This window comes from Sturnus vulgaris, chromosome 4, assembly GCF_052056855.1.
Source record: "Sturnus vulgaris isolate bStuVul1 chromosome 4, bStuVul1.hap1, whole genome shotgun sequence".
NCBI lineage: Eukaryota > Metazoa > Chordata > Aves > Passeriformes > Sturnidae > Sturnus > Sturnus vulgaris.
In genome coordinates, this window is record NC_142246.1 from 46385849 (window position 1) to 46408951 (window position 23103).

Consider the following 23103-nt stretch of genomic DNA (forward strand, 5'->3'; position numbering starts at 1 on the left):
AAGTTCATTTGTTTTGAACCACATAATGTTCTATGTGCATCTAAAAAAAAAACTGAAAACACCCAAACCTTTCTGTGGCACAGCAATTGTCACTTCAAAGAATTTTTCACACCCTTGACTACATCTGGTTCCCTTCAGAGGCTGCTCTGGATGCAAAACAAATATGCTGTGAAACAAGAGTTACTTTACACCATAAGGTTGCCATTATTTGTTAACATCTAGCTCTACTATTTATTCTCTTTTAGTTTGGCATAACTTGCTGCATACAACCATAAAGACATGATTCAGTTTATCAGCTCTTTTACTGCAGCTTTTTCTCCACCAGTGGCAAGTTAACTAATTTCAGTGGACATGTGAACACTGCCCCATTTCATCTGGGCCTACCGTGACATTTTGAAAGGATCCAGGTAACTTTGAACAAAGCACCACAAAGAATTCACAGATATCATTGATGGCAATACTTTTTATTAGAAAGAGTAACAAAGTGCTTCCCATAGGATTAATTCAATACAGAGTTTTTAAGAAATATGATTTTTCCTTTTTATATGGACAGCTTTGATGTGATGATGTTTCAGTGCAAACAGGGTTCTCCAAGATTCTCCTGCAGAGCTTCTCTGTTTCAACCACTCTGTTTCAATCACTATTTCAACCATTTAGGCATTTGGCAGGTGTGAAACAGTACTGAAGAGTCCATCCCTTAAAAATGGAGGTTATGTTAACACGCTTGCAATGTCACACTGACCAACAGGAATTATACTGTTTGTTGTTGTTTAACACAGATTTAAGGGACATAATTCTTTCATACAGTCCTACACACAGATGCATAAAGGTGCTTTCAGTTCTATAATAATAATAATATGCAACAGCATAAACAACATTATCAGTTTTTACTATACATAGACAACAGTGAAATTTTTTTTTTCTTTTTTAAAATTAAGCTCTTGCTTTTTTAGTTAGGGACATCCTTTGAAAATTTGGTGATTCCTTTGCTTTCCTATTGTATCTAGATGGAATAAGGAACACAAGAAAGGACTGTTCCCCCATTTCCTCCTACTTCTGGCACACATTTATGATCAGATTTCTTTGGACACATATATGCATCGTTTCGCCGCATTCCATTTTCCACTCTCTATGTGTGATTCTATCCCAGTTCCCCTTTTTCCTTAGCTCCTCCTGCCTTCCCTGCAAAGGAGAGGGAGACAGTATAGTAACAGCACAAAATTAGGACAGATGCTTCAGTACAAATTGTTATGTACAAGGGAATGTATGAAATCAAACAGGAGAGGGGGATTGTCCATGCAATGCATTCTTCTTTTTCTATTTTCAGTCAACCTCTATTTTTTCAGGTGTTTAAAAATGTAAAACTTCCATGAAGGACAAGGCATAGTTACCCTTAAGAGAAACCACCTAAGACATTCACTAAACACAATCTCAGTCCCAAAGCTACCCTACCTTTCCCCAGAGTACATGTACACAAACATGAACATCAAACAAACAACTGAACTGAATTCATGAGTGGAACAGTCACAGTTCTGCTCATACTGAAAGGTCACATGCATATAAACAACATCCTCACTGAAGTTGTTGGTCACACCCGTGGTTCACTGTTCCCCCTTCCTTATGTACAGAGCAAAATGACCACTTCAAGGAAATACCACATGCCATCTCACAGCACACCATCTTTACTCAAGAGAACTATTGCAACAGGGCTATCATAGACACGCTTTTTCCTATGGGATGAAAGGAATTAGATGAGATCCTTTGTACAGTAACTGGATTGTGGGAAGAAATAAAGGATTTTTTTTTTTTTTTACTTTTAACAACAGGATGCTTTTGTAACACAGCCCTTATACAGGAGGAGAATACACAAAATCCCATCATTCTATGTATACAAATACACAAAGATGTAAACAGATGTTCTCCTTCTAGGGGACCTGAAAAAACCCCAAAACTTACCCCTAGGCACTTTTGAATATAGAGCTCCTGGCTCTGAGTTCAGCCTGTACTTGCTGTTTGCTTTGAGACTTCAAGTTTTGAACAACAAAGCCCCCCTGTATCCAGAAACACCAATGTTTCCCTGCTACCAGCATAACTATTTAACCAGGTGCCAATGAACACAAGCTGCCATCTAACTACACAGCTGGGTCTCAGTCCGAGTGCCCTGTAGTCCTGCTAGCTCAGCAGAGCCTCTTGAATCCACATGCAGAGTCATCTGAAGATCCAGAGAGGTGACCTGTCTCCTCAGAAAGATACTACTTGTTCATTAGAAAAGCATAGAGACATGTCTAGAGATGGCATTTCAGCACAAAAGACTCTAGAGGAGCTGGGCTTTCATGTTCACTGCCATAAATAACTATTATTTCCCTAACAGGAAAGTTTGTAGGAATTGGAGCCAAGTGTCCTGGAAACAGGGCCTAACAGACAAAATGATCCATGCATAAAGCTAGTCTTGAGAATCCAGTTGCAGGACTGGGACTATAGAGAACCCTCCCTTAACTTTAAAAGTCTTTGAATAAGACAGCATCTTCAACTAATTTATTGTTGTAAAAGCATTTAGGAAAAATGTCACCGCAAAAAGTTAAGTAATTTCCTGTGAATTTCACATCTCCTATTACATCTCTAGGCAAATCTCTCTACCACAGATGAAGCCAATTCTGCAATTAAGTTTCTTGCTAAAAGTAATGTACAGCAAATATTAAATTGGTAGCCTATTTAGCAGTAGTAATAAAGTAGAAGTAGTAAAGATTCTGTCCCATTTTTCTGTTTCTCTTCATGAGAAGAGAACTTGGAAATACCCAGCATACCCCTGAGGTGGCTACTGGGGAGCTGAGTGAATTTTGCACCCACTCCTGCATCTATATAACCTATTCTCTAGGTTGCGTGGCCCATCACATACACCTATTGGTAGGCATTTTTTTGCTGCCTAGTATGGAAAGGAGCCTACTAAATAAAATGACCATCTGATTTCAATTCCATTCTTGTCTTGAATGAAGGAAACAGGTCCAGTTTGCTTAGGTGCACAAGGATTTAGCTTGTGTGGGCCCACACTGCAGCAAATGTGGGAAGCATTGAAAGATCTGGTCTGATATCTGGTTGTTCAGCCACTTCTCACACCACCCAGAGAAAGCAGACAACATTCTAACACTGCTGTCTGGAATGGCAAGTGTCCAACACTGCAGCTGGAACTACCTACAAACTCCATGAATTATCCAAATATTTATCTTGAGAAGGAAAGCTGGGGGAAAGAGCAAGTACAAAGAATAAAGAAAGAAAAATAGCAGCAGGAGCCGAGTACATTCCCAAAAAACAAGGCAGTGCAACATTAGACGGCTTGGCCAATGTAGGACTGCAATTTCTCCTAAACAACAGCTGAAGTCTTGTGTGAAGTCACTAACATTAGTATAAGGGCATTTTGCTGGTACAGCTTGTTTCCTGGGGAAGAGCTTACTAAACTACACTAACCAAAGTTGCTTTTGTGTCTGGAAATTGTCTTTATCTTATGAATGTTTGTCATTGCAGGTTTGTTACCAAACCTCCCTTGTGTAGATTTAGCTTTTCAGCAAAACATCAACAAATTATGCAGATTCAGGGAATAAATAGCACGAGCCCCCCCCCAGTAGTGAAACAGAACACTCACATCAAGTGTCCTCTGAAAACCAGACATGAAATTTTCACTATACAAAGCAAGAACATGGGGAGAGGGGAGGGGAAAATGCAAAGCCAATCCTTCACCTAAGGCCCCAAGAGCCCAGAAAACAGTACATTTCACACCATTATATTACAAACATCTCATTACTTCCCCCAAGAGATGTAGTAGGGCTCTGCTGATTTGGCTTAAAATGTAATTTTAGTCCCCCTCATTGGAATTTTAACAATTTGAAGCATCGCAGCTTTTGATATACCACCCATTTACTTAAACACATAAATCCACTGACATAGTGACAGTGTTGAAATACATAATACAAATAGTATCTATAAAATTTTACTGTTGTACATAAATAATGACAAGGCACAAAACAGCCACCAGTCCAAGAGCCTGTAGGCCAAGAAACCAGAGCATAACCCAGAAGAATATAATTATTACAGGTTCTACTATCCGTTCTCCGAAGTACATCCTTGTGAAGCCTATTCTGATAAGGCTTTTGTTTAGCTCTCCAAAGAGAGTCCCCATCTTTTTATAGTCATCTATCACAGGTTCTGTGGTGTGGTTCCTTTGTTCTTGATGGACCTGTAGATGGAAGACAAAAGAGGAAATACGTTGTACAGTTTTATTACTGTGATTCTGAAGAAGTATCTCATCTGTTTCTATCTGAATGCAAAACTAAGATACACATGCAATAAATCTACTCCTTAAATCAAGAGATTGAAAATGCTACACAGCTTATGACCTTGGTGCAATGCTAAGGATGTCATTTGTCCAAGCCTGTGACATCTGAAGTGGTGCTACAAATATATGACAGCCTCCCTCCCCTTCAGATGCCACTCTAGAAGAGGTATAAAGCTCTCCTGCAGGTCATACATCTTACCTGCCTGTGGCTGTCAGGACAACCACAATGGAATGATGCCTCTAATTTCAGGGAGGGGATTTGGCTCAATTATTTCCAGAACACCTCCAGAACTACATGAATGATATCAAACTATTAAACATGAACTATGAAGTATTTTGCACTGAAGCCCAGGAACTGAAGGGCTACTAATCACTGCTGAAAGAAGGGTACTGGATTTGACCAGGAAAGTGACAAACATCTATCCTGATGTTGGTGTAGGAAGCCATGCAAGTCAGGTAAAGGAAGACAGACCCAAGGACTGCACAGAAGCAAAGTGGTGGTAATAAAAAGGCAAAGGGAAGGAGAAACAAGTTCTGGACTTCTGTGAAATAAAAACTGGCAGAGTAAAGGGACAGGAAGACACAGGTCTTCAAGTGAAGATGCCACAGCTAAATATCACTGCAGAAAACATCAATGTTTTAACATGTAAATTGTAATGAGATTAGAGCTTTAGATCTCATCTCTCTCCCCTAATGTCCAGAGATTCTTGCACAAAACCTTATTGTCTTGTGTTTGGGTATGACAGGGCAAACATGTTTTCAAGATGATGAACATGAGTCTTTTAATGCTTCCATTAGGCAGCAGTGAAAACACATGCAGCAGGTACTCATAAATAATTCATTCAACTGACCAATACGTCCTAAAAATTGCCCACAAGCTCTACCTGCAATTAGTCTACTCCCACATTAAAAAAAAAAAAAACCATGTTCCATCTTCAAGGATGAATGCTATTCTGCATCTCTTGTTCTATGGTATAGTCTTGGTAGAGAAACAGAAATTCCCTTTCACACCAGTGCCAGGCTCTCCATTAATAAATAATGAAGTGAATTACCATTCTTACAGAAAAACATCCAGCAAAGACCAAATGAAGCCAATATTGTTTTTATAGGCCAGACTTAAGGCCACCATGCAGAACCTGCTGGCTGAAAGTTCTGGGTAAAGCTCTACAGCTGCTGCTGAAAAAAAAAATCCAGCAAACAGTAACAGTCCCTCAGCTGAAAGTACCAGGAAGTTTTTAAAAATTTACTTATTCATAAAGAGTCTGGCTTAAGCTTCAGTACTGAATCCCATAAAGGGACAGGTACAGGAAGCCTAAATAGTAATGTGTTCATAAGTAATTCATAACTAATACTTTGTTCACTCTTTCCGTGGTTCTACAGAAGAGCCTGAGAGGGGAGAACTGCAGTCCTGCAGGTTATGTACAGACAGACACTCTCTTGCCTCTTTTCAGCTCACTTCGCAGGTCCAGGTTGTTTTCTCCCCCTTACTGGATTTCCTTCAGAGTTTTGCCTTTAACGGTGCTTTATTTAATTCAAAGAAATACTGAGTCATCAATAATCCCAGTGTTTCAAGATCAGTCTCTTCTGGAAAAGCAGAGCCTTTTGTGAGCCCCTGTAAACTAGGCGGGGCTGGGAACACAATGGAACTCTTATCCCTCCAAAGGAGCACAGGGAGACATACTCTTAGGCTAAGTGTATACTGATCACAACAACCACGGGAAAAGAGAAAGGATGTGCTGGGAAGGGAAAATACATTTATTTGCTTCGTGCATGCAGAGACCAGAAGGAGCAAGTGACAGACGACGGTGGAGGGAATCAGAGCACAGCTCACGTCAAGCAGTGCAGAGACCACTTCTGAGAGAAGAGCTGAGAAATCACTACATTTTCTAGCCATGGCCAGGGCAACCAGGAGGGCGAAAACATACATATTACTTTGCCCTTGGCCTGTTAGTGGTACTCAGCAAGGTCCTGGAAGCCTTCACTCAAAGCAAATGCAGCACCGGCCAGGAGGCTGCCAGCAGACAAAGGTCTGTGAGCTCCTCTGCAGCTCCCACTGGGCAAAGCAGGATTAACCACATGTGTCCATGCCAACATCATCTTTCCTAGTATGAGGCAGCTGTAGGACACACAACTGTGCTTGCAGCCCCACTTGCTTTGACAAGCTAACAGCAAGAAGTAGCACAATGTCTCTTAAACAAGGTAAACACAGTAAATTCCACCTCACGTAGGCTGTCCAGGTATTTTTGATTTTCTCATTACCCCTCCCTCACCTTCTCAAACAAAGGTAGATTCATGGACTCTAAAGCAATTATACACAGGGAGCTGCCAGGCACAGAGACTGACAAATGTATGTTTAATTACAGAACAACTGTCAAGTTAATTTTACAAATATTTTTCAATAGCTTATAAAACCCTTCAAAATTATCATGAAAATTCTCAAGACTTCAAAGTCTGCTTCAGTTAATTCAGGCGAAGTATATCTTGCTTCAGGCAACTCAGCAAAAAGAAAGTGAAGCTGAGAACAGATGATCAGTCATGAAACACTGATGGCATATTTTTATTTATTATTGCATGATGTTTCACATGCTAGATAAAGACATGTCTTCAGAGGTGTAGCTAAATCAGAATCCTTAGGGCAAATGCCAGCAATGTTACAATACTCCAAATTGCTACAGAATAATAAGTAAGCTTTAACATTGCAGCTAGAATTTCTCTCACTAACTTTCAGAGCATCAGTAAAACAGCATGCAGTCCCATATATGTGCCATAGCCCTCAAATCATAACCTCAGAATCAATTTCTTCTTTTCTTTTTTTTTCTGCTGACTTTCTAAACTTTTCTATACTTTTCTAAACAATTTTAGAAATTGGCCGTCTTCAGTGAACACACAGTTCCCAGCTGACTCTTTAATTTTTACTGAACTATTTTCATAGGGCTATTTTCATACTAATCTTGCTGAATCAGACTGAAACTAGACAGACACTACCATAACAGACAAAATGTGGAGAGACAAATGTACCCATTCCAAGCAGCTGCACCCCCTTGCCTCTGCAAAACCAGAGCTTCCTCCTGTAAAAGCAGAAGTTTCTGCTTCAAATTTGCTAGTTTAAAAAAATCAACAACTTAGCATATGCTTCATAACTTTTAAGAATCAAGTGTGTATCAGGAGGGAGCAGAGGGAATTTCTTGATCTGCACTAGCCTCAGAGAAAACATGCTTTCCAGGCCTTTCCCAGCTGCTCTTCTCCTCATAACTAACAGACGCCATGCAGGGGGCACTCCCAGACTTCATCTGCTACAGTTCAGGAGAGAATGTAAGAGACATCCACTTCATCTACACTCATTTGTTTGCCCTTCCTCACTCTTTGAAATACAGGAGTGATGAAGAAATTCAGAGAGACTAGGGAACTGCAGTGCAGCCAGAGATCTAGATGGATAGAGATTAATCCATGTCCAAAATATCTCCTGAAAAGAGAGGAACAGCAGCACTGCCTCCCAGACATGAATTGTCTTACCCCCTCCATCCAACTGGCTGAAAGACACTTACCAAATATACACATATGATATTATTCCTGAAGGGGAAAGGAGAACAAGGCTTTCCTAAGTAAATAAGTCTAAACCAGAATGTATTAGAAATGCTAACTGCATTTCTTTCCTAACCTCATGTTTCTTATCAAATTACTGTAATGAATTACTTCTTACTGTAATTTAAATTAATTTTACATCAGTATAATTTTATTTTAGACTTACGCGGATGACCTAAGTCTGAATCTATCATCTGTCAGTTTGAAACCCTGTCCTATCCCTACATGACCCTGTAAAAAGTCCCTCTCAAATTCTCTCCTTTTAGGCACTGGAAAGTGCTATAATGGCTCCCTGGAGCCTTCTCTTCTCCAGGCTGAACAGCCCCAACTCTCTCAAGCCTGTTTTAACAGGAGAGTTGCAGCTTCATGCATCTCTGAGCATCTTCATGGCCATCTTCTGGACTCATTCCAGCAGGTCCATATCTTTCCTGTGCTGGGGGCTCCAAAGTTTGCATACTCAATTTTCTATTTGGTTTTTAATTTTTTATTTTAAATTATTTAAAGTTAAAAACAGAGTTATCATACAGAACAGAAAGGGAAGCATCTGATCCGCTCCACTGCCCAGCATGCACAAACAATGTCTTTCACAAATCCATTGGTACCTGCAGGTTCCCACCAACCACATCATTTCCTCTGGTCTTTTCAGACGTTTGCTATTACAAAATTTCCTATTCAAAATGGCACGTTTTCACCAGCAAAGCCATGGGCTGCTGTCCCCCACTGCTTACTGGCAGAAAGTCAGAACTAAAAGATCCAAACTCTGAAAAACTTTTATACTGAAACCTGGAATTAAATTCCCACCTCTGTTAAGGCCAAATAGCACAGGGGCTTTGATGCCTCAAGGAGAACCATGACAGCCCCTGCAGATGTGATGCAGGATGCCATAAAATTATCTTTTTTCAGAATGAAACCTTACAAGGAGGTCACAGGAACTACTAAGAGACAAGTTCCATCAGCTTCCAGAACAGCTGATGCTCCTATATACCTGAAGTGCTTCTGAAAGAAAATCCCCTATGTAATTGAATCTTTCCTTGACTGGCTTTAAAATAAAGAAGGTAAGGTCCTAGTCATCCTACTGAAGCCAGCTAACATCTGGTTGTGGCTTTTCCAGTTATGTCTGTTATCAACACAACACACAAAATACCCTGTGTTCTGACCACTAATAACCCCTGCTTATGGCAAAATTCCACACATTCACTGAAACTCACTACTTCCTAAACTCGGGAAAACACATGGTATGTCACAAGCAGAGGCTGCTCCACACCAGTCTAACAGGACAATCTTCTTGCTCACCTCCTTCCTATCTAAGGGTGCTTTGAGCAGGCAGTGAAACATGAGATCCCATCACAACATCCTCCCCCCAGAAAGAAGCCATATTTGCAGTGAGTCATATGCTATTCCCTAGGAGAGAAGGATAAAGGATAAAGTTAGCATTGAACTTTTCACAGTGGCCTACAACTGATCCCTGTCTGCATCTCCTCTGTGTAATGTAGCCAGTTTATGGTCTTTCCCCCTCAAATTGCTGAGAACACACAGTTCCTGCACCTGACTATCTGCAGATCACAACCAAGAAAGTCTGTCAAGCCCTTGGAAGATGCAGAACACAAATGGATCCAAGAGGGACACAAAACTACCTTACACACTTGGGAAGTTATTTTCCTGTGTCTAATCAAAAATAGCATGAGAGCACAGATTTAACATTTATTTTTTCTGCTGGGAGGATTGAACAGCTCTAAAGTAACCACAAGTTTCAGTTCTGTTACCTCACCCCTGATGTGGCTATGTGGAGACCATGTATAGTTATGGTTTTCCAGGCATTTTATCTGCTGAAGCAGAAGCTTGATCCACAGTTTTCCACACTTAGCCTAAGAATCTTGAGATGGCATGCTTCCTTTGAAATTTTTGTGTGTGTGTGGAAAAAGAACCCCAAGTAACTGACTTGAGTGAAATAGTTGGATAAAGTTCAAGAGCCTCTGTACTGTGGGAGGAGGGAATAGATGAACATAAGGAACTGGTTCCCCATGAAGATTCAGGATGTTTTGTTAAAAAAACAAAAACCATTCAACCACTCTGAAGGTACTAGATCCATTAGAGCAAACCAAGCAGCATTCTTCTATTTGGTCATGACTAATGAATAGAAGGAACCTCAACAGTCTTCTCTTGCTCAAACAACCCAAAAAATTCCCACCACAGACTTAACAATAGCACCAGACTGAATACAAGTTCTATAATTGCCTCTTTTCTTTCATCAAACGCCTGAAAGGATGTTAGAAAAACATTGAATTCCAACAGTGGAGGAGAAAAAGCCAATGAAATGGGAATATAACTACTCTCCATGTAAAAGTTTATGATTTTACAGTCAAAAAAGTGCTGCTGGGCAAAGAAGGAAAAGAGAGAGGACACAAAGGTATACATAACGCTCACCTCCGCCACAGAAAAGCAGCAGTGTCTCCAAATTGTTTGACCTGCCTCAAATCACAATCCATCATACGTACAATTATGAATAAAAGAAAAAGAATGGCATATTTAAGATTATATAGAAAATAAATCCCTTTTGAGTTCCATAGCAAGCACGTGTCTAATGACATCTAAATGAGATGTTAAAAAATCCTTGTAATAAAGAATGCAGGGATGACTTCTGAATGAGATGTTAAGAAGACCCCAACCCTCAAATAAAGAAATGCAGGGATGTCACATTTACATACCCATCTGCACATTCCATTTTTTTACCAAGTAAAAAGTATTCCCTGCAGTATTTAACTACTCACTATCTATATGACTCCAGTCATGGTTATTTTTACTCCAGGGAACAGGTGGTGTGTCCGTTATCTGAAGCCCACAGACACCTAAATGTCAAAAAAGCCAGTGAGATATAACTTTAAGAACAAGCTTACTTTCAAAAACAGGAGTATTTTTCAATAAGTTGGGATGTTGATGTTCAGAAGAGAGTGCCTCAGAGCTAACTTTTTTAGGAGATGCAAACTAAAACTGAAAATACTTCAGGACCACTCTTCAGGGAAAAAAAAAAAAGAAGAAGAAAGTGAGCAGATGACAGAGACCAGGATGGAAGAAACCACAAGTTCCCTCCCCTCCGGAAAAAGAGACTGACTTCTACTGGGTGCAGATAGGGACCCACCAGCCAACACACAGCTACAAATATTTAATAGCTGGGTAGCCAGCCATGGAAGTCCTGAGGGAATGAATGATCCAATCTCACCAGTACTCAGCCGTATGTCCACCCAGTGTATTGCCATGGAGAGGCTCTGGAGATTCGCAGCCAACAGCAGGTTCCCAGCTAGTAACCTCCTCTCTGTGCAAACCACAGCCTCACCACAGAGCAGGTCACCTGCACAAACCCAGCTGATGCACTGGCCTGGTGGCTGCTGCCTTTCTGCCTCCTACTTCTCCACATATGCAAAATAGTTTCGTTACTAGTAACACCTGGCATCTGATCAGGCTCTCACCCTGCTTTCTTTTACTTAAAAGATAGCTTAAGCTTAATTAAAAGAAAGCGAAATTTGCAAGCGATTTTATTGGAAATGTTTCTGATTTTCTTCCTCTTTACTACAGGAAGAGACTGGTATCCCTTTGCATCCTTTGCGTGTGTAAAACTAACAATTAGTATTTAACCTTGTAAACGTAAGCAGTAAAAATCTTGATATTCAGCCAACAGACTATAAAGATAAGAAAATTAATTTCAGCTGTCTGGAGAGGAAAAAACGCAACAACAATCAACCACGTTCATTTCTCTAGGCTAACTTTAATCTGATATTTAACTATGAAAAGATCAATAGACTTGGAAATGAGAAAACAAAAACACTTCAATTCCAGATGAGAAACAAGACAGAAAAAACTAAGTTTAACTTCTTCCTCTGGGAAAAAGAAGTAAATTCAAGAAAACTAGAAAAATTCTTAATACCAAAAGTACTTTACAGCAGCTACCAACAAAAGTGACATACTTAAAGGAAGTTTAAACAAAAGATTGCAAACCAAAGATTGGGTTAACATTCTTTTTACAGCAAGAATCTAGAAATCATTTATAAAATTGAGACAAGATGTTTCTATAGAAACAAGCAACAACATAAGAAAAGCAACAGTGCTGGATTCCCTTTAGTCAGCTTTTACAGCAACTCAGGTTTAGAATCAACAGATGCTGGAACAAACTCTGAAGTACCAGGAAAAGTTTTGTGTTGAAGAGATGAAAAGGCTTTTCTAGATACTTTAACTTGTGAATAGATGGAACAGAGACAGCTTCAAAAAGAACAGAGGCTTCCCTTGATAAACACAAAAAAATGTCCCATAATTTCAGGAGTAAACTCCCTAGTAATGCAACACCAGACTGGAAAGTGTGAAAGACAGGAACCTGGCACAGGAGGGTCCATGGGAGAGAAAACCCGCCTTGCCCCCATGTCAAGATCAATTACCTCTCTCCCCCACTTTAGGTTTACACTCTTATGCTCCTGCTACTATCCCTGTAACTTGATCCAATCCATACTGTAATTTTACATAGACACTAGATCTAATGCAGTATCTAATCCTTCTTTTCATTACACCTGCAACATTTTATTTCTATTGGATTTCATTTATCAGGGTCCCCCCGCTAAAACTAGTCAGCTTGACTCAGCAAAAAGATTTGCAGTCCTCGTACATTCAGCGTGGTATCAAACGCACTGGCTTGCTGAAAACCAACAGCTGTTAATTTTGTCTTTTAAAGAGAGAATATTTCTATTTGCTTCTATCTTCAGAACACTTTTTTCTTTTAGAAAATGGGATCTTCCCATCATTCAAACAGAGCATATTATCCTATCTATTGTAAGTGCTACAGGTATGTTTGAAGGGTTGGGGTTTTTTTCTTCAAATGCTGTTAAGCCCCAGAAAACTAAATAATACTTTTAAGAAAGTTATTATCATCTATTATTTTATAGTTATGAACCTCTGCAATAGAGTTAATTTATTTGTAGAGCCAAAACTAATTTGGGATTAAGTCCGCCTTGTCAAGTATGACTACTTTCGGAAACAAATTCCAACAGCTGTGAGCAGGAGAAACCTGTAATTTTCAGATTATCTCAGCGTGGAATAAATTACAAATAGGTTTCCAGCCTTAGGCATTAAAAGTTCCACATATACAAGGGTACTTTAAAGCATTCTTGGTCATTACTAACTTATGACTGAAATTACACCATTCTGAGCAACATAGCACACAATCACCCAACAGTCTAATGAAGATTTTACACAAGGCTTGCCACAGGTCTGTTGATATTATTCTCTAGTTCTGTTTCTGCTCATCCTCTCAATTCTGGAGAAATACTAGTGATACTGTAATGTTATTCAAAAAGTTCAGGGCTTGAAATTAGTTAAGACACCCATACCTCCTCAACAAAATTCTCAGGTCTCAAAGCCCTTTTGTAACAGCACCTCTAAATCTGAAGCCATCTATTAGAACAGAAAATACTCCACTTGCAGCCATAAAATACTCTTCAAAGTAATAAAACATCCCAAAGGCTTACAAACTCAGGTTAATGAAAAGGTAATAGTTTATGCTAATAAATCTACTTGCAAATACACATATCACATATTAACTCTCTACTTCAACATTTTCTAGAAGCCTTGGTTTTACAGTTGAACAGCACTATGGATTCTGTGTATCATAAACCAGTATGGAAATCCTGGCCTCACTGAAGCAACTGGCAATTTTGTTATAGCCTTCAACTTCGATTACAAGGAACTAAACTCCATCCTTGCCCAGCCAGGGAACTGCCCACAATTCTCAGTACAGAAGGCAACCACAGTGCCACAACTGTCAGGAGCTCCACTGTGACACACAGCTTGGCTGCAAAGTCCCTATAGACAGAAAAGGTTCTGGGCATCCTGCTAACACCACCTCATGGCCTGCTGTAGGGCATATGCAGGATGCAGGCGATGCAAACATAGGACTTCTGCATCAACTTTTAATAATACATACTCATGCTTTTCTATTCTTATTTAATAGTTTAATTTATAGGTGTTGATGAGATTAGAATGCAGTAATGTGACAGCGGCTAACCTATTTTAGGAAGTGGGTTAGAGAAGAAGATTTGAGGTCTTTATCTCTAGTGATGTTGAAAATACAGGGCAATCTATGTGTCTGACTAATAACTATCACCAGTTAGGAAAAAAATATGACCTTGAGGGGCCAAGCAGCAACCTACCCCCATGGCTTCAGGAGCAGCTGAATCTTTGGGTGCCTTCACTTACTACTTCTGAACTCCAGCACTGAAATATCGGAGAGGTGGAAGCAACTACACAGGTCAGGCAGCGCTTTGAAGACTAAAATAGGTGTATAATTACCTTTGCATGCAAACCTACAAAGGATACAAATTAAGTTATCACCCAGTTCCGCTTTCCAATCTAATCACAGAAGTAGGTAATTCTACAGTCTACTGCAATAATGAATTTCAAAGGCTAGTATAACATTTAGTTACATAACTTTCCATTCTTTCAAAAATGTACCTGTCAGTAATTTCATTAGGCATGCCTGTGCTGACACAATAACAAGCTTCAATAAAAAATTAAAGCCAGAGGGTTTGGCATGAAATAGATTTATTTCCTACAGAATACTCTTTCTTAAAAAAAAATAAATTAAAAGGCGTACTTATCATTACTTAGGTTCTGCTTGTCAGGAAGGCATTCTTTTAGTTTTATGTTACAAGGTATGATCTTACACAAACTGTGTTTATTTTGCAGGAAATGGGAAAAACCAAATCACACCCAGGTTTGAAGCCCCAGATCCTCACCTAAAAGTCCCTCTCAAAAAAAGCCGAAGGATTTTCTCTTATGCAGGCTTTCCTTCACACCAGATGAGAGAAGTAAGAATTTATACCAACACCAAAGCAGATTTTGACTTTTCTTTTGCATTGCACATCTGACTAAAAGTGGCGCATGCATTTATAGTTCAGGAGAGAACATGGAACAGGAAACACAGGCTTAGGACCAGAGTCTGTGTTAGCAGTGCAAATACCTTCAGCAAACACAGCGACAGCGCTGGGCCTCCACGGGAGACTCCAATAAAGACCTAGCCTGGAAACAGGATCCTTGCCCGTTGGAACGGCAGAGGTCAACAACAATTCCTCCACGAGAGCAAAAAGGGGAAACTGATTATTGTGAGAGAAAACTGAACATGCTCATGAAAGCAAAAAAGGCAGAGCCTGACAAAGCTTGGTGACGCAGGAGACCCTGCAAATCAAGTTCGTTGTTCTCTTGAACAAGACAATCTGGGACTTTCTGTCAAAGTTTGCAGCAAGTTTAGGTACCACCAACTCCTTGTGTCTTCCCTACACAAAAAAAAGAAAGTAATACTGCTAACTTACCCAATTATTATTATTTTACTATTATTTTATCCAATATTTAAATTCTCTCTGTATATTATATAAAGGCAAGTGCTAATCCTTATTTCCTAACCTAGTTTATTATTTTCTCAGCTAACTGCACCTCAGTATGCAGAAAAACTACTCTGTGCTATGACAGTGAAACAGATCCAATAAATAGGAAGGACTTTCTCCTTCTTCCTTGTGGCCTATTTAAAATTTCTGCTATCCTATTGTTACCCCCGAACTTGCCAGAAAGGGCCAGGATCATTACCTGTGCCTGAGAAAAGTAGAAAGAGAGTTTGTGTGGCAATTGTGGCTGTAGCCACACAAGCAGTACCTTTATTTACCAGTTTCATTTGAAAATGTGTTAAGGCAGCACTGGAACGCAGCTCTTCAGCCTGCATCATTCCCTGAAACCGCAACACACCTGTCGCTAAGAAGCAGCTGTAAATTGCAGGGAAAAGTTCCTTAGCGAGGAATTACAACTAGTCTGAGCACAGTAATACATAAGAAGATGTGATGCAACTTTTTAACCTCTCTTTCCAGGGAGGACAGCAACTAGAACCACCAAATACTCCTTACCTGCCTCCTGTGACATCCTGCAGGAGGCCTTATGGACACAGAGAACTCTGAGCCTCCCTTGGTGCATCTGTCCTTACCCTACATTCGGGCACGTGCTCTGCTCTGCCCCATTTTTCTAGAGAAAGGGGCAAGAAGATGTGCTGGTTTACATAAATGTGGTTGAGCGAATTCTCAAGCAGCAGAATCTTTCAGAGTGGCCCGCTTCTAGATGTAATGTCAGGCAAGTACTACCAGATACCTTCCAATATTAAGCTACTTCAGCTGTAACATGGCTCATTTATGGTTAAGCGCAGAGCATCCTGAAAGAATTTTCAACAAAAATGATTAACGAAATCAAAACCATCTGGAAACTACTTAGGGATGCTCTCCCGCAGCTTTGCTTGCCCCTGTGCAATCATGATTACATTTCAGAGCAGATCATTGCACTCTACTATTGTGCATGAAAAAGGTTGTGTTCTTTTTTCCTTTAAATGAAACATCAATAAAGGTGCATTAAAAGCACGGCCTTTGTCTAAACACCGGGACAATGCTGTCTGCAAAACAAAAGGGTGCCTGGAAAAGCAGCTTACAACAGGGAAACAGCTCCTAAGCAAAAAGCCCACTTCCATACCATAAAAACATAAATCCTGAAGCAGACCAAAAAAAAAAAAAAAAAAAAAAAAAAGAGTTGGTGTTTTCCTCCAATTACAATACATTACGTTTCCTAAGTAATACACAGACTAAAAGCTTAAAATACTCAAATGAACGAACACAAGAGCTGAACTACTGGGGGGAATTCCGGGAATGACAAGAGCACCCCGGTTATTTCCAGCGAGATACATGTGGGTGCCGTGCCGGGACTACCCTTGTACATCTGCTCCCATTTTCGTCCAGGCGGACTAAGCACCCCAGAGGAAGAATGAGGGTCAGGCGGGCCCACTGGCGGGATACTCCACACCACGCGTGGGCAGCCCCACGCAGGTTGCATAAGCCCCGCCGCAACGAAGCGTTACCCGGGAGCGGCTCACACGAGTGGCTGTACCGGGAATGCTACGGGAGAGGAATCAAAAGGTGTCTCCGCTTTTCTGTCGTTGCCCGGCGGCGGGGGCAGCCCCGGAGCCTCGGCCCGCCCTCCCAGACCCCTCACGCGCGGGCACCCACCTGCTCCTCCGGGCGCCGCCGGTGCCGGGCGGCCGCCGCCCCCGCTTCCCGCTCGCATTCCCCGAGCGGCTGAGGTGGCGGGAGCCGCGCCGCCGAGCCCATGGCTGCTGCTCCGCGCCGAGCGGGACCGAGGGCTCCCCGCGCTCCCGCCGCGCCCGCCTGCCGGGGCGGGACGGGACGGGACGGGGCCGTCACGGGGTCCAGGGGAGCGGCGGTAGGGAGGGAGGGAGGAAGGAACGGAGCGAAGGCGGTGCCGCGGGAGCGGGGGCGGCCCCTGGCAGCAGCCCCGGGGCGGGGAATCTCCTGCTGCTGGCTCCAGCCTCGGGCCGTGCAGCTGCTTGCTGCTCATTAGAGCGAAAAATAGGCTACCCCAAGCACTCGATTTCCAGAGCTTTTGTTAAAAGCAGGAAGTGCCAGGTGTTAATAAAGTGTTAATTTTAGCACCACTCCTCGTTGGTATCTCCCTGGGGAGAAATGACTGCCTCTTGGCAATGTAAGAAGTGGCATTTGCTGTTCCTTCCTCGGGAGAGAGGAAACACTGAGCTCTCTCTTCTGAAGCAGTTTGGATCGTTTCTTCTGTTCTTTAAAAGGAACTAATACATACCAGGAAGAAAGAAACGCAACAGCAGATCCCGAAGATAAGACTTAGTGTATGGACAATGCCGGAGAAGGTTTAGATTGGATTTTAGGAAACAAATTCCTCATTGAAAGGGCGGTCAAGCACTGGAACAGACTGCCCAGGTGAAAGCACCATCCCTGGAGGTATTTAAAGATGTGTAGATGTGGCACTTGAGAACACAGTTCAGTGGTGAACTTGGCAGTGCTGGGTTAACAGACTCAGTGGTCTTAAAGGTTTTTTCCAAGGGCTTCTCTGATTCTGTGTTAATGAAATGCTTCACAGGTTGTGTGCCTGGCTCCTGCTTTGAGCACTACCATCCCTCTGTAGAGAGGCCTTACTCGTGCCAGCCTTGTATGCCTTATCCATGCTGTCTACCCCTGTACAGGAAGGACAGAGGCTGAAAGTGAAGCTGGATTTCAGTGTGTGGCATTCCCAAACTGTGGTGGGACCACTGTTGTCATCCTTATGCATCTTTTCTCCTCATCCAATTCATGCACAATTGGTGGCAGGTCTGCTTGGCTCAGTTTTCTTTCCATAAGCAATTCGTGGAGGTGCTAACAGGTTGTGTAAGTGTAGGATTCAGTGGAAATCAGATATCCGTATTAATATTATATGGCTGGGTGCAAATCCCACTGTCATTTGGAGCAAATTCTACCTGCTGATAGCTTTTCCTGTCATTATTGTTGGGCAACAAAAAGCAATAGCTGTAGCACACCTAAAACAATCACTAAAAACCACTCAGTGTACTGTGGCATAGTCACACCTTCGGGCTACAAGCAAGTGTTCTTCATAAGTGGTTGGCAATATACAAGCCACTGCACTTGCCAGGCCCATCAGTTTGGTTGCAGGGGCTGAGGGCCAGCACAGGGACAGCTGGGGTTAAGCACTAGGGGAAGGGTCCATGCTCCGCCTGCCTTGCTCTGCTCAGCTGAGGCTCCTCATCCTGATGGAACAGCTGGCCCAATCTGCTCCCCAAGGTGCAGGGTGGCCAAAAGCAGTTTGCCCTGAAGACCTGACTGCTTGACCAGAGTTCTCATCCATGACCCATTTGTTTGTTAGTATTTCTTCTTAGTAACAGGGAGAGGCTTGAAGAAATATCACACTATTTAGACAGTCACCATAAACTACTGCAGTCCTGCCAGCATGCAGAATTACTGGACACAAGAAAAAATCCTATGGACTTCACCATCAAGTGCTGTGGTGATACATCTCTGTGCACAGTATGACTGCTCAGCAGCAGTGTAGAACCTCAAAACATCTCTGAGGTTCTCTGCTCTGTGGGTGATTTGTGAAGAAATGAAGTGTCACACAAAGTACTGACATTCTGTAGAAGCCCTCTGGAAAAGAAGTCTTAATTTAAGCATAGACTAGGTGTCTATTTCAGTGAGCTTTTTAGTACATTTACATCCATAAACTTTTGCTGGGTTGTGGATCACAAAAACGTGCATTAGAAATTTTTTAGAAAAAGTTTATGATGAGGCCACCACTATTCTTCACAGCACAGCCTCTAAGCAACTGGCTCCTGGGGACCAGTGACCATCCTGCTAGGAACAGTAAAACATGTGTTGGCTGGCTTGGTGCTATTTTTTGCAGTCCCAGTGGTTTGATGTTATCTCTCTGTAGACAAAGATTCTTCCATTAATTCTGCACTGAAGCAAAGTTTGTTATATTTCTTAGAAAGCCACACTCCTTCCTACTGCAGCTGGCAGCCTTTGACTGCTTCTTCACATTGAGCAACTCAGTGCAATAGAACTGCCTCGGGCTCCCTGGCACTCTCGATGTGTGAAAGCAACTCTTGGGTAACAGATCCAGTGCTCAGGGAAAGAACAGGGACTCAGAAGCCTTCACTGAGATATCTTATGATGCATTCACCATTGCAACCTGTGCAACTTCACTAACCTTGAAGAAACCCGTTCTCCTTCATAGCAAACGCTGACATGGCAACCTTTTAACTCTTTCTATGGTGAACTTTCTGTGGATTCTGTGCACTGGTGCCTGAGTCTGTGAATGTAGCTGAGCTGCTGCAAACTGCTCTGTTTCTCCTTTGTCTTACTGAAATTTTGCTTTTTTCCTGACATTTAGAAGTGTCTGGTAGCTTCATAAGGATGTAACCGCAAGAACAAGCTGAAGAATCTGTCACTAAAAGAGATCCCACAACTTAGCAACTTTCCTTTCAAGATCTCTGTGTAAGGGAAGTTCTTCACCTCCCAAAGCCCTCTGGACATGGCTGACCTTCTTCTGATAGTCCCTTCTCCCAACAGTGATACTTTCAGAAAAGGTGAGGATAAATCTCAGTGTAACCTGATAGACAAAAAAGCAATGTGCTAAAAAAAAAAATAAATGTAGAGATGCAAGCTAAAAGGCAGATTCTGCAAAATAATTGTTTTTCATGGGGTAGCTTCTAGTTGATTTGTAAATACGTGTACAGACAAAATATCTTCCAAGGAATAAAGAGAATGCACCTTGCACAGCTCTGTTATTTGCAGGTCACTAAGGAGAGTCAGAACCTCATGCTAAAAAGGGGTAATTAAAGGGGTTTTGTGAAAAACAGGTGCTTGCAGCTGGAGGAAGACTGAATGCTGCAGCTTTACTAAGAGGCAGGACAGGCTGAGCCCTCTGGCCTTGCTGAAACACTGCTCTAACAAACACAAAACACAGACACAGCTGGAATGAGTGGGACTAAACACCCTCTATTTGGCTCTGACCAAAGCCAATAGTAGGTGGTGGGGAGAGAGTAACAGATGCTGCAGTGATACTTCTTGGGAGTATTCCTGTGGCTTCTGGTAGACTGAGGTTCAGAGACTTCCTGATCCCGGGTGCAGACTTGGGTAATGAGAACAGTATTTTAAAGGCAGCAGAGGAAGGCATGCTACTGCAGGGATCACATGCAGCTGAGTCACATAGAGTGATTCTATTGGTCTTGTTGCCCAGGGAAATGTATCCCATTCACCCTGCACTTTTATTTTCCTGCCCCTGGCATTCAGTCATCTTCTTAGGCTGTCGTCGTGGCTAGGGCAGTGAGCCCCCTCTCTAGGGACATCAGCTGCTCCTGCTCTCAGGACTTGCTGTCTTGGTTTGAAAGACAGGTATTTGCTAAGGAAAGGCGAGAACCCCTTTTCTGAGATGCAGAGTGCACCCCCTCCCTTCTAATTATTATAGTTTTAAATCAGAGGCTTTCAGGCAGAAGATATGGGGATAGGAATAACAGTTCTTTACTGATATCTAACAAGGCAAACAGCAGAAACAACAACAGCTATAAAAATTGACAACAAAACAGAACAGTATAGCTCAGTTCCAGTCCCTTTTGGCCAAGGCCCTCTTTCCCTGCGCTCAGTTACCGGTGCTGTGGGGGCAGGGCAGGTCCCGCGCAGTCGAAGAGGGCTGGGTGATGGTGGCAGCGGCCCAGGGGTGAGAGGGATGGGGAAGCGATTCCCCCCTCACGGTGTCGGTCGTGGTGCTCGGCAGAGTGTCCGGAGGTAGTAGGATGAAGTGGGAGAGCAGCAGGGCGATGTCCAACGGCAGGGAGCGTGGATCTCAGTGCTGGGATGGCAGGGGAGGATGCTAGATAGGAGCCCCAGCCGTCTTCCTTGCGCTCCACGAGTGAGCGAGAGAACGAGAGTCAAAGAGCCCAGGCCCCTGTCCCACCTTTCCTTTTCCGGTCTCCCCCTATCACCCACCCCGCTGTGAGAGTAAACTATTACTACTAAGGTGTAGCCACAAATACTTAGCATAACAATGGGGAAAATTCCACAGAAAGAAAAGGGAACAATTCAACCCCCTACACTTGCCCATCCCAGGTACCTGCCGAAGGGCTTGAAGGCAAAGCTGAAGCCTGTCAGAGTGCAGGCTGTGGTTTGGTGATACGACGAAACCAGGTTTTGGCCATTTAATTCCAGACTGAAAAGGACATTGCCATGTAGCACACAGGCTCCTTCCTGGTTCAAACAGGTCAAACATTTTTGATGGATTGACACAATGTATAAAGATCTTTATACCAGAGCAGGCACTTGTGTGTCCTCTCTCCCACCTGGTAGAAAGCTGGAATGAACAGCCGCCCTCAGCCTAAAATCAGACATCATAAACTAGTGAATTCAACAGACACACATCTATATGCCTGCATCTGCTCCAGACATCCTTGAGCAGACAGAGAAGTGACAGGAATTAGATACAGTGGATCTTCAGAGTTCTCACCTGCCTGCTACCTGCCACTTCCTATCAGTGGCAACTCAGCTAACTTCATACTTTAATGTGGTTAAGAACTTGAGAAAAAAAGCACAACCAAAACTTTTTTCCCCTCTTTATATGCATCCAACAGATGTAACTGACTTCAATATGAGATTCACTCAGATTGCTGACTACACAGTTTAATCCAAATCTTTTCAATCTCTAGAATTAATCTAAATATTAAAAGGCTTGGAAAAAACAGAGGTTCTTTAAACCTCAGTTAATAGAAACTTTTGTCATAACTGGTAAAAGGTCAATGTGGTTTTATATGGTATAATAGATTTACTGATGAATGGAAGATTGGTGAACTCTCTTGATGGGTTTTATCTACTTTATATTCCAGATGTTAATATAAGTAAATTCTCTAAACTATCAGACAATTTGTCTAGTATGACCATGCAGCTTAGGATGGTCATTGCAGCTCTTACATGGATTTTTGTAGTAAAGCTGTTAAATTCTGTAATTTCCTTAGATCCTTCAAGTATATTAAGAAATACAAGAAAGGGCTTTTCCAGCACTGGATACAAAGTGAACTAGAAGAAATTGGAATTCAAAACATGAAAATATATTAACGGATACTGAATAAAACTGAAATGAAACAACTAATTTGATTCTTTTTTTTTCCATGTATAATGACAAAAGGACACTGAAGATCACCTCATATTAGCAATATCTTTCTCCAATAATTGATATGTATCATGCAATCTCATTTGAGGGTCAAAGCAAAATACATGGGTTCATATACATGGGCTCAGACAAGGCAGAAGCAAAACAGTAATGGAGAAGTTCTATTACAAAAGGTCACCTAGAGCACTCCTAGGCATTGCAGGGTGGTTTTCTCTAGTACCTTTTCTAATGCATTGGCCAATGTAATTTTTAAAAAATGTTTCAAGTAAATTCTGCCATTTCCTTTGGATATTATTTCACAGTATAAAAAATGTGACAAAAGGTTCTTTCCTGGATATCAAGTCTAAAAATTTCCTTTTTATTTCATTCTATTTTTAGGTTAGATTAATTTATCATCCTTGACGAGAGGCTGATTTTCTGCATAGCCTGCTTGAATGATCAATATATACCTTCACCCTATTAGAATTAGTAAGCTTTCAAAACAAAATTTTGAAACTTAAATTTGCTTGCTTCAGTTGCTCTGGTCTTTTGTAATTTATTACCTTTCTTCTTGCATACCACCTCAGAAGTGAGTTTTGATTTTTTTATCTTGCCATGTGCCTTTTATAAACATTTACTCCAGTGCTGTATAAGCTCAGAGCAGGCAAAAAAACATT

At 41.7% G+C, this 23103-nt stretch overlaps 1 protein-coding gene and 1 long non-coding RNA gene across 2 annotated transcripts in view; one reads left to right on the plus strand and one right to left on the minus strand.

Annotated features, from left to right (window-relative positions):
* Window positions 1-16338, plus strand: part of LOC148223999 (uncharacterized) — a 32441-nt gene extending 16103 nt beyond the window's left edge. The window contains exon 2 of the long non-coding RNA XR_015803281.1: window positions 14633-16338. This is a non-coding gene — a long non-coding RNA (uncharacterized LOC148223999). The remainder of the gene's footprint in view (window positions 1-14632) is intronic.
* Window positions 444-17182, minus strand: FAM241A (family with sequence similarity 241 member A). The gene is made up of 2 exons (XM_088163824.1): window positions 16978-17182; window positions 444-4228 (listed from the first exon to the last, which is right to left on the minus strand). Exons 1-2 carry the CDS (start codon window positions 17077-17079, stop codon window positions 3983-3985), a joined length of 348 nt encoding a protein of 115 aa, XP_088019950.1. The 5' UTR covers window positions 17080-17182; the 3' UTR covers window positions 444-3982.
* Between the last annotated feature and the right edge of the window lie 5921 nt (window positions 17183-23103).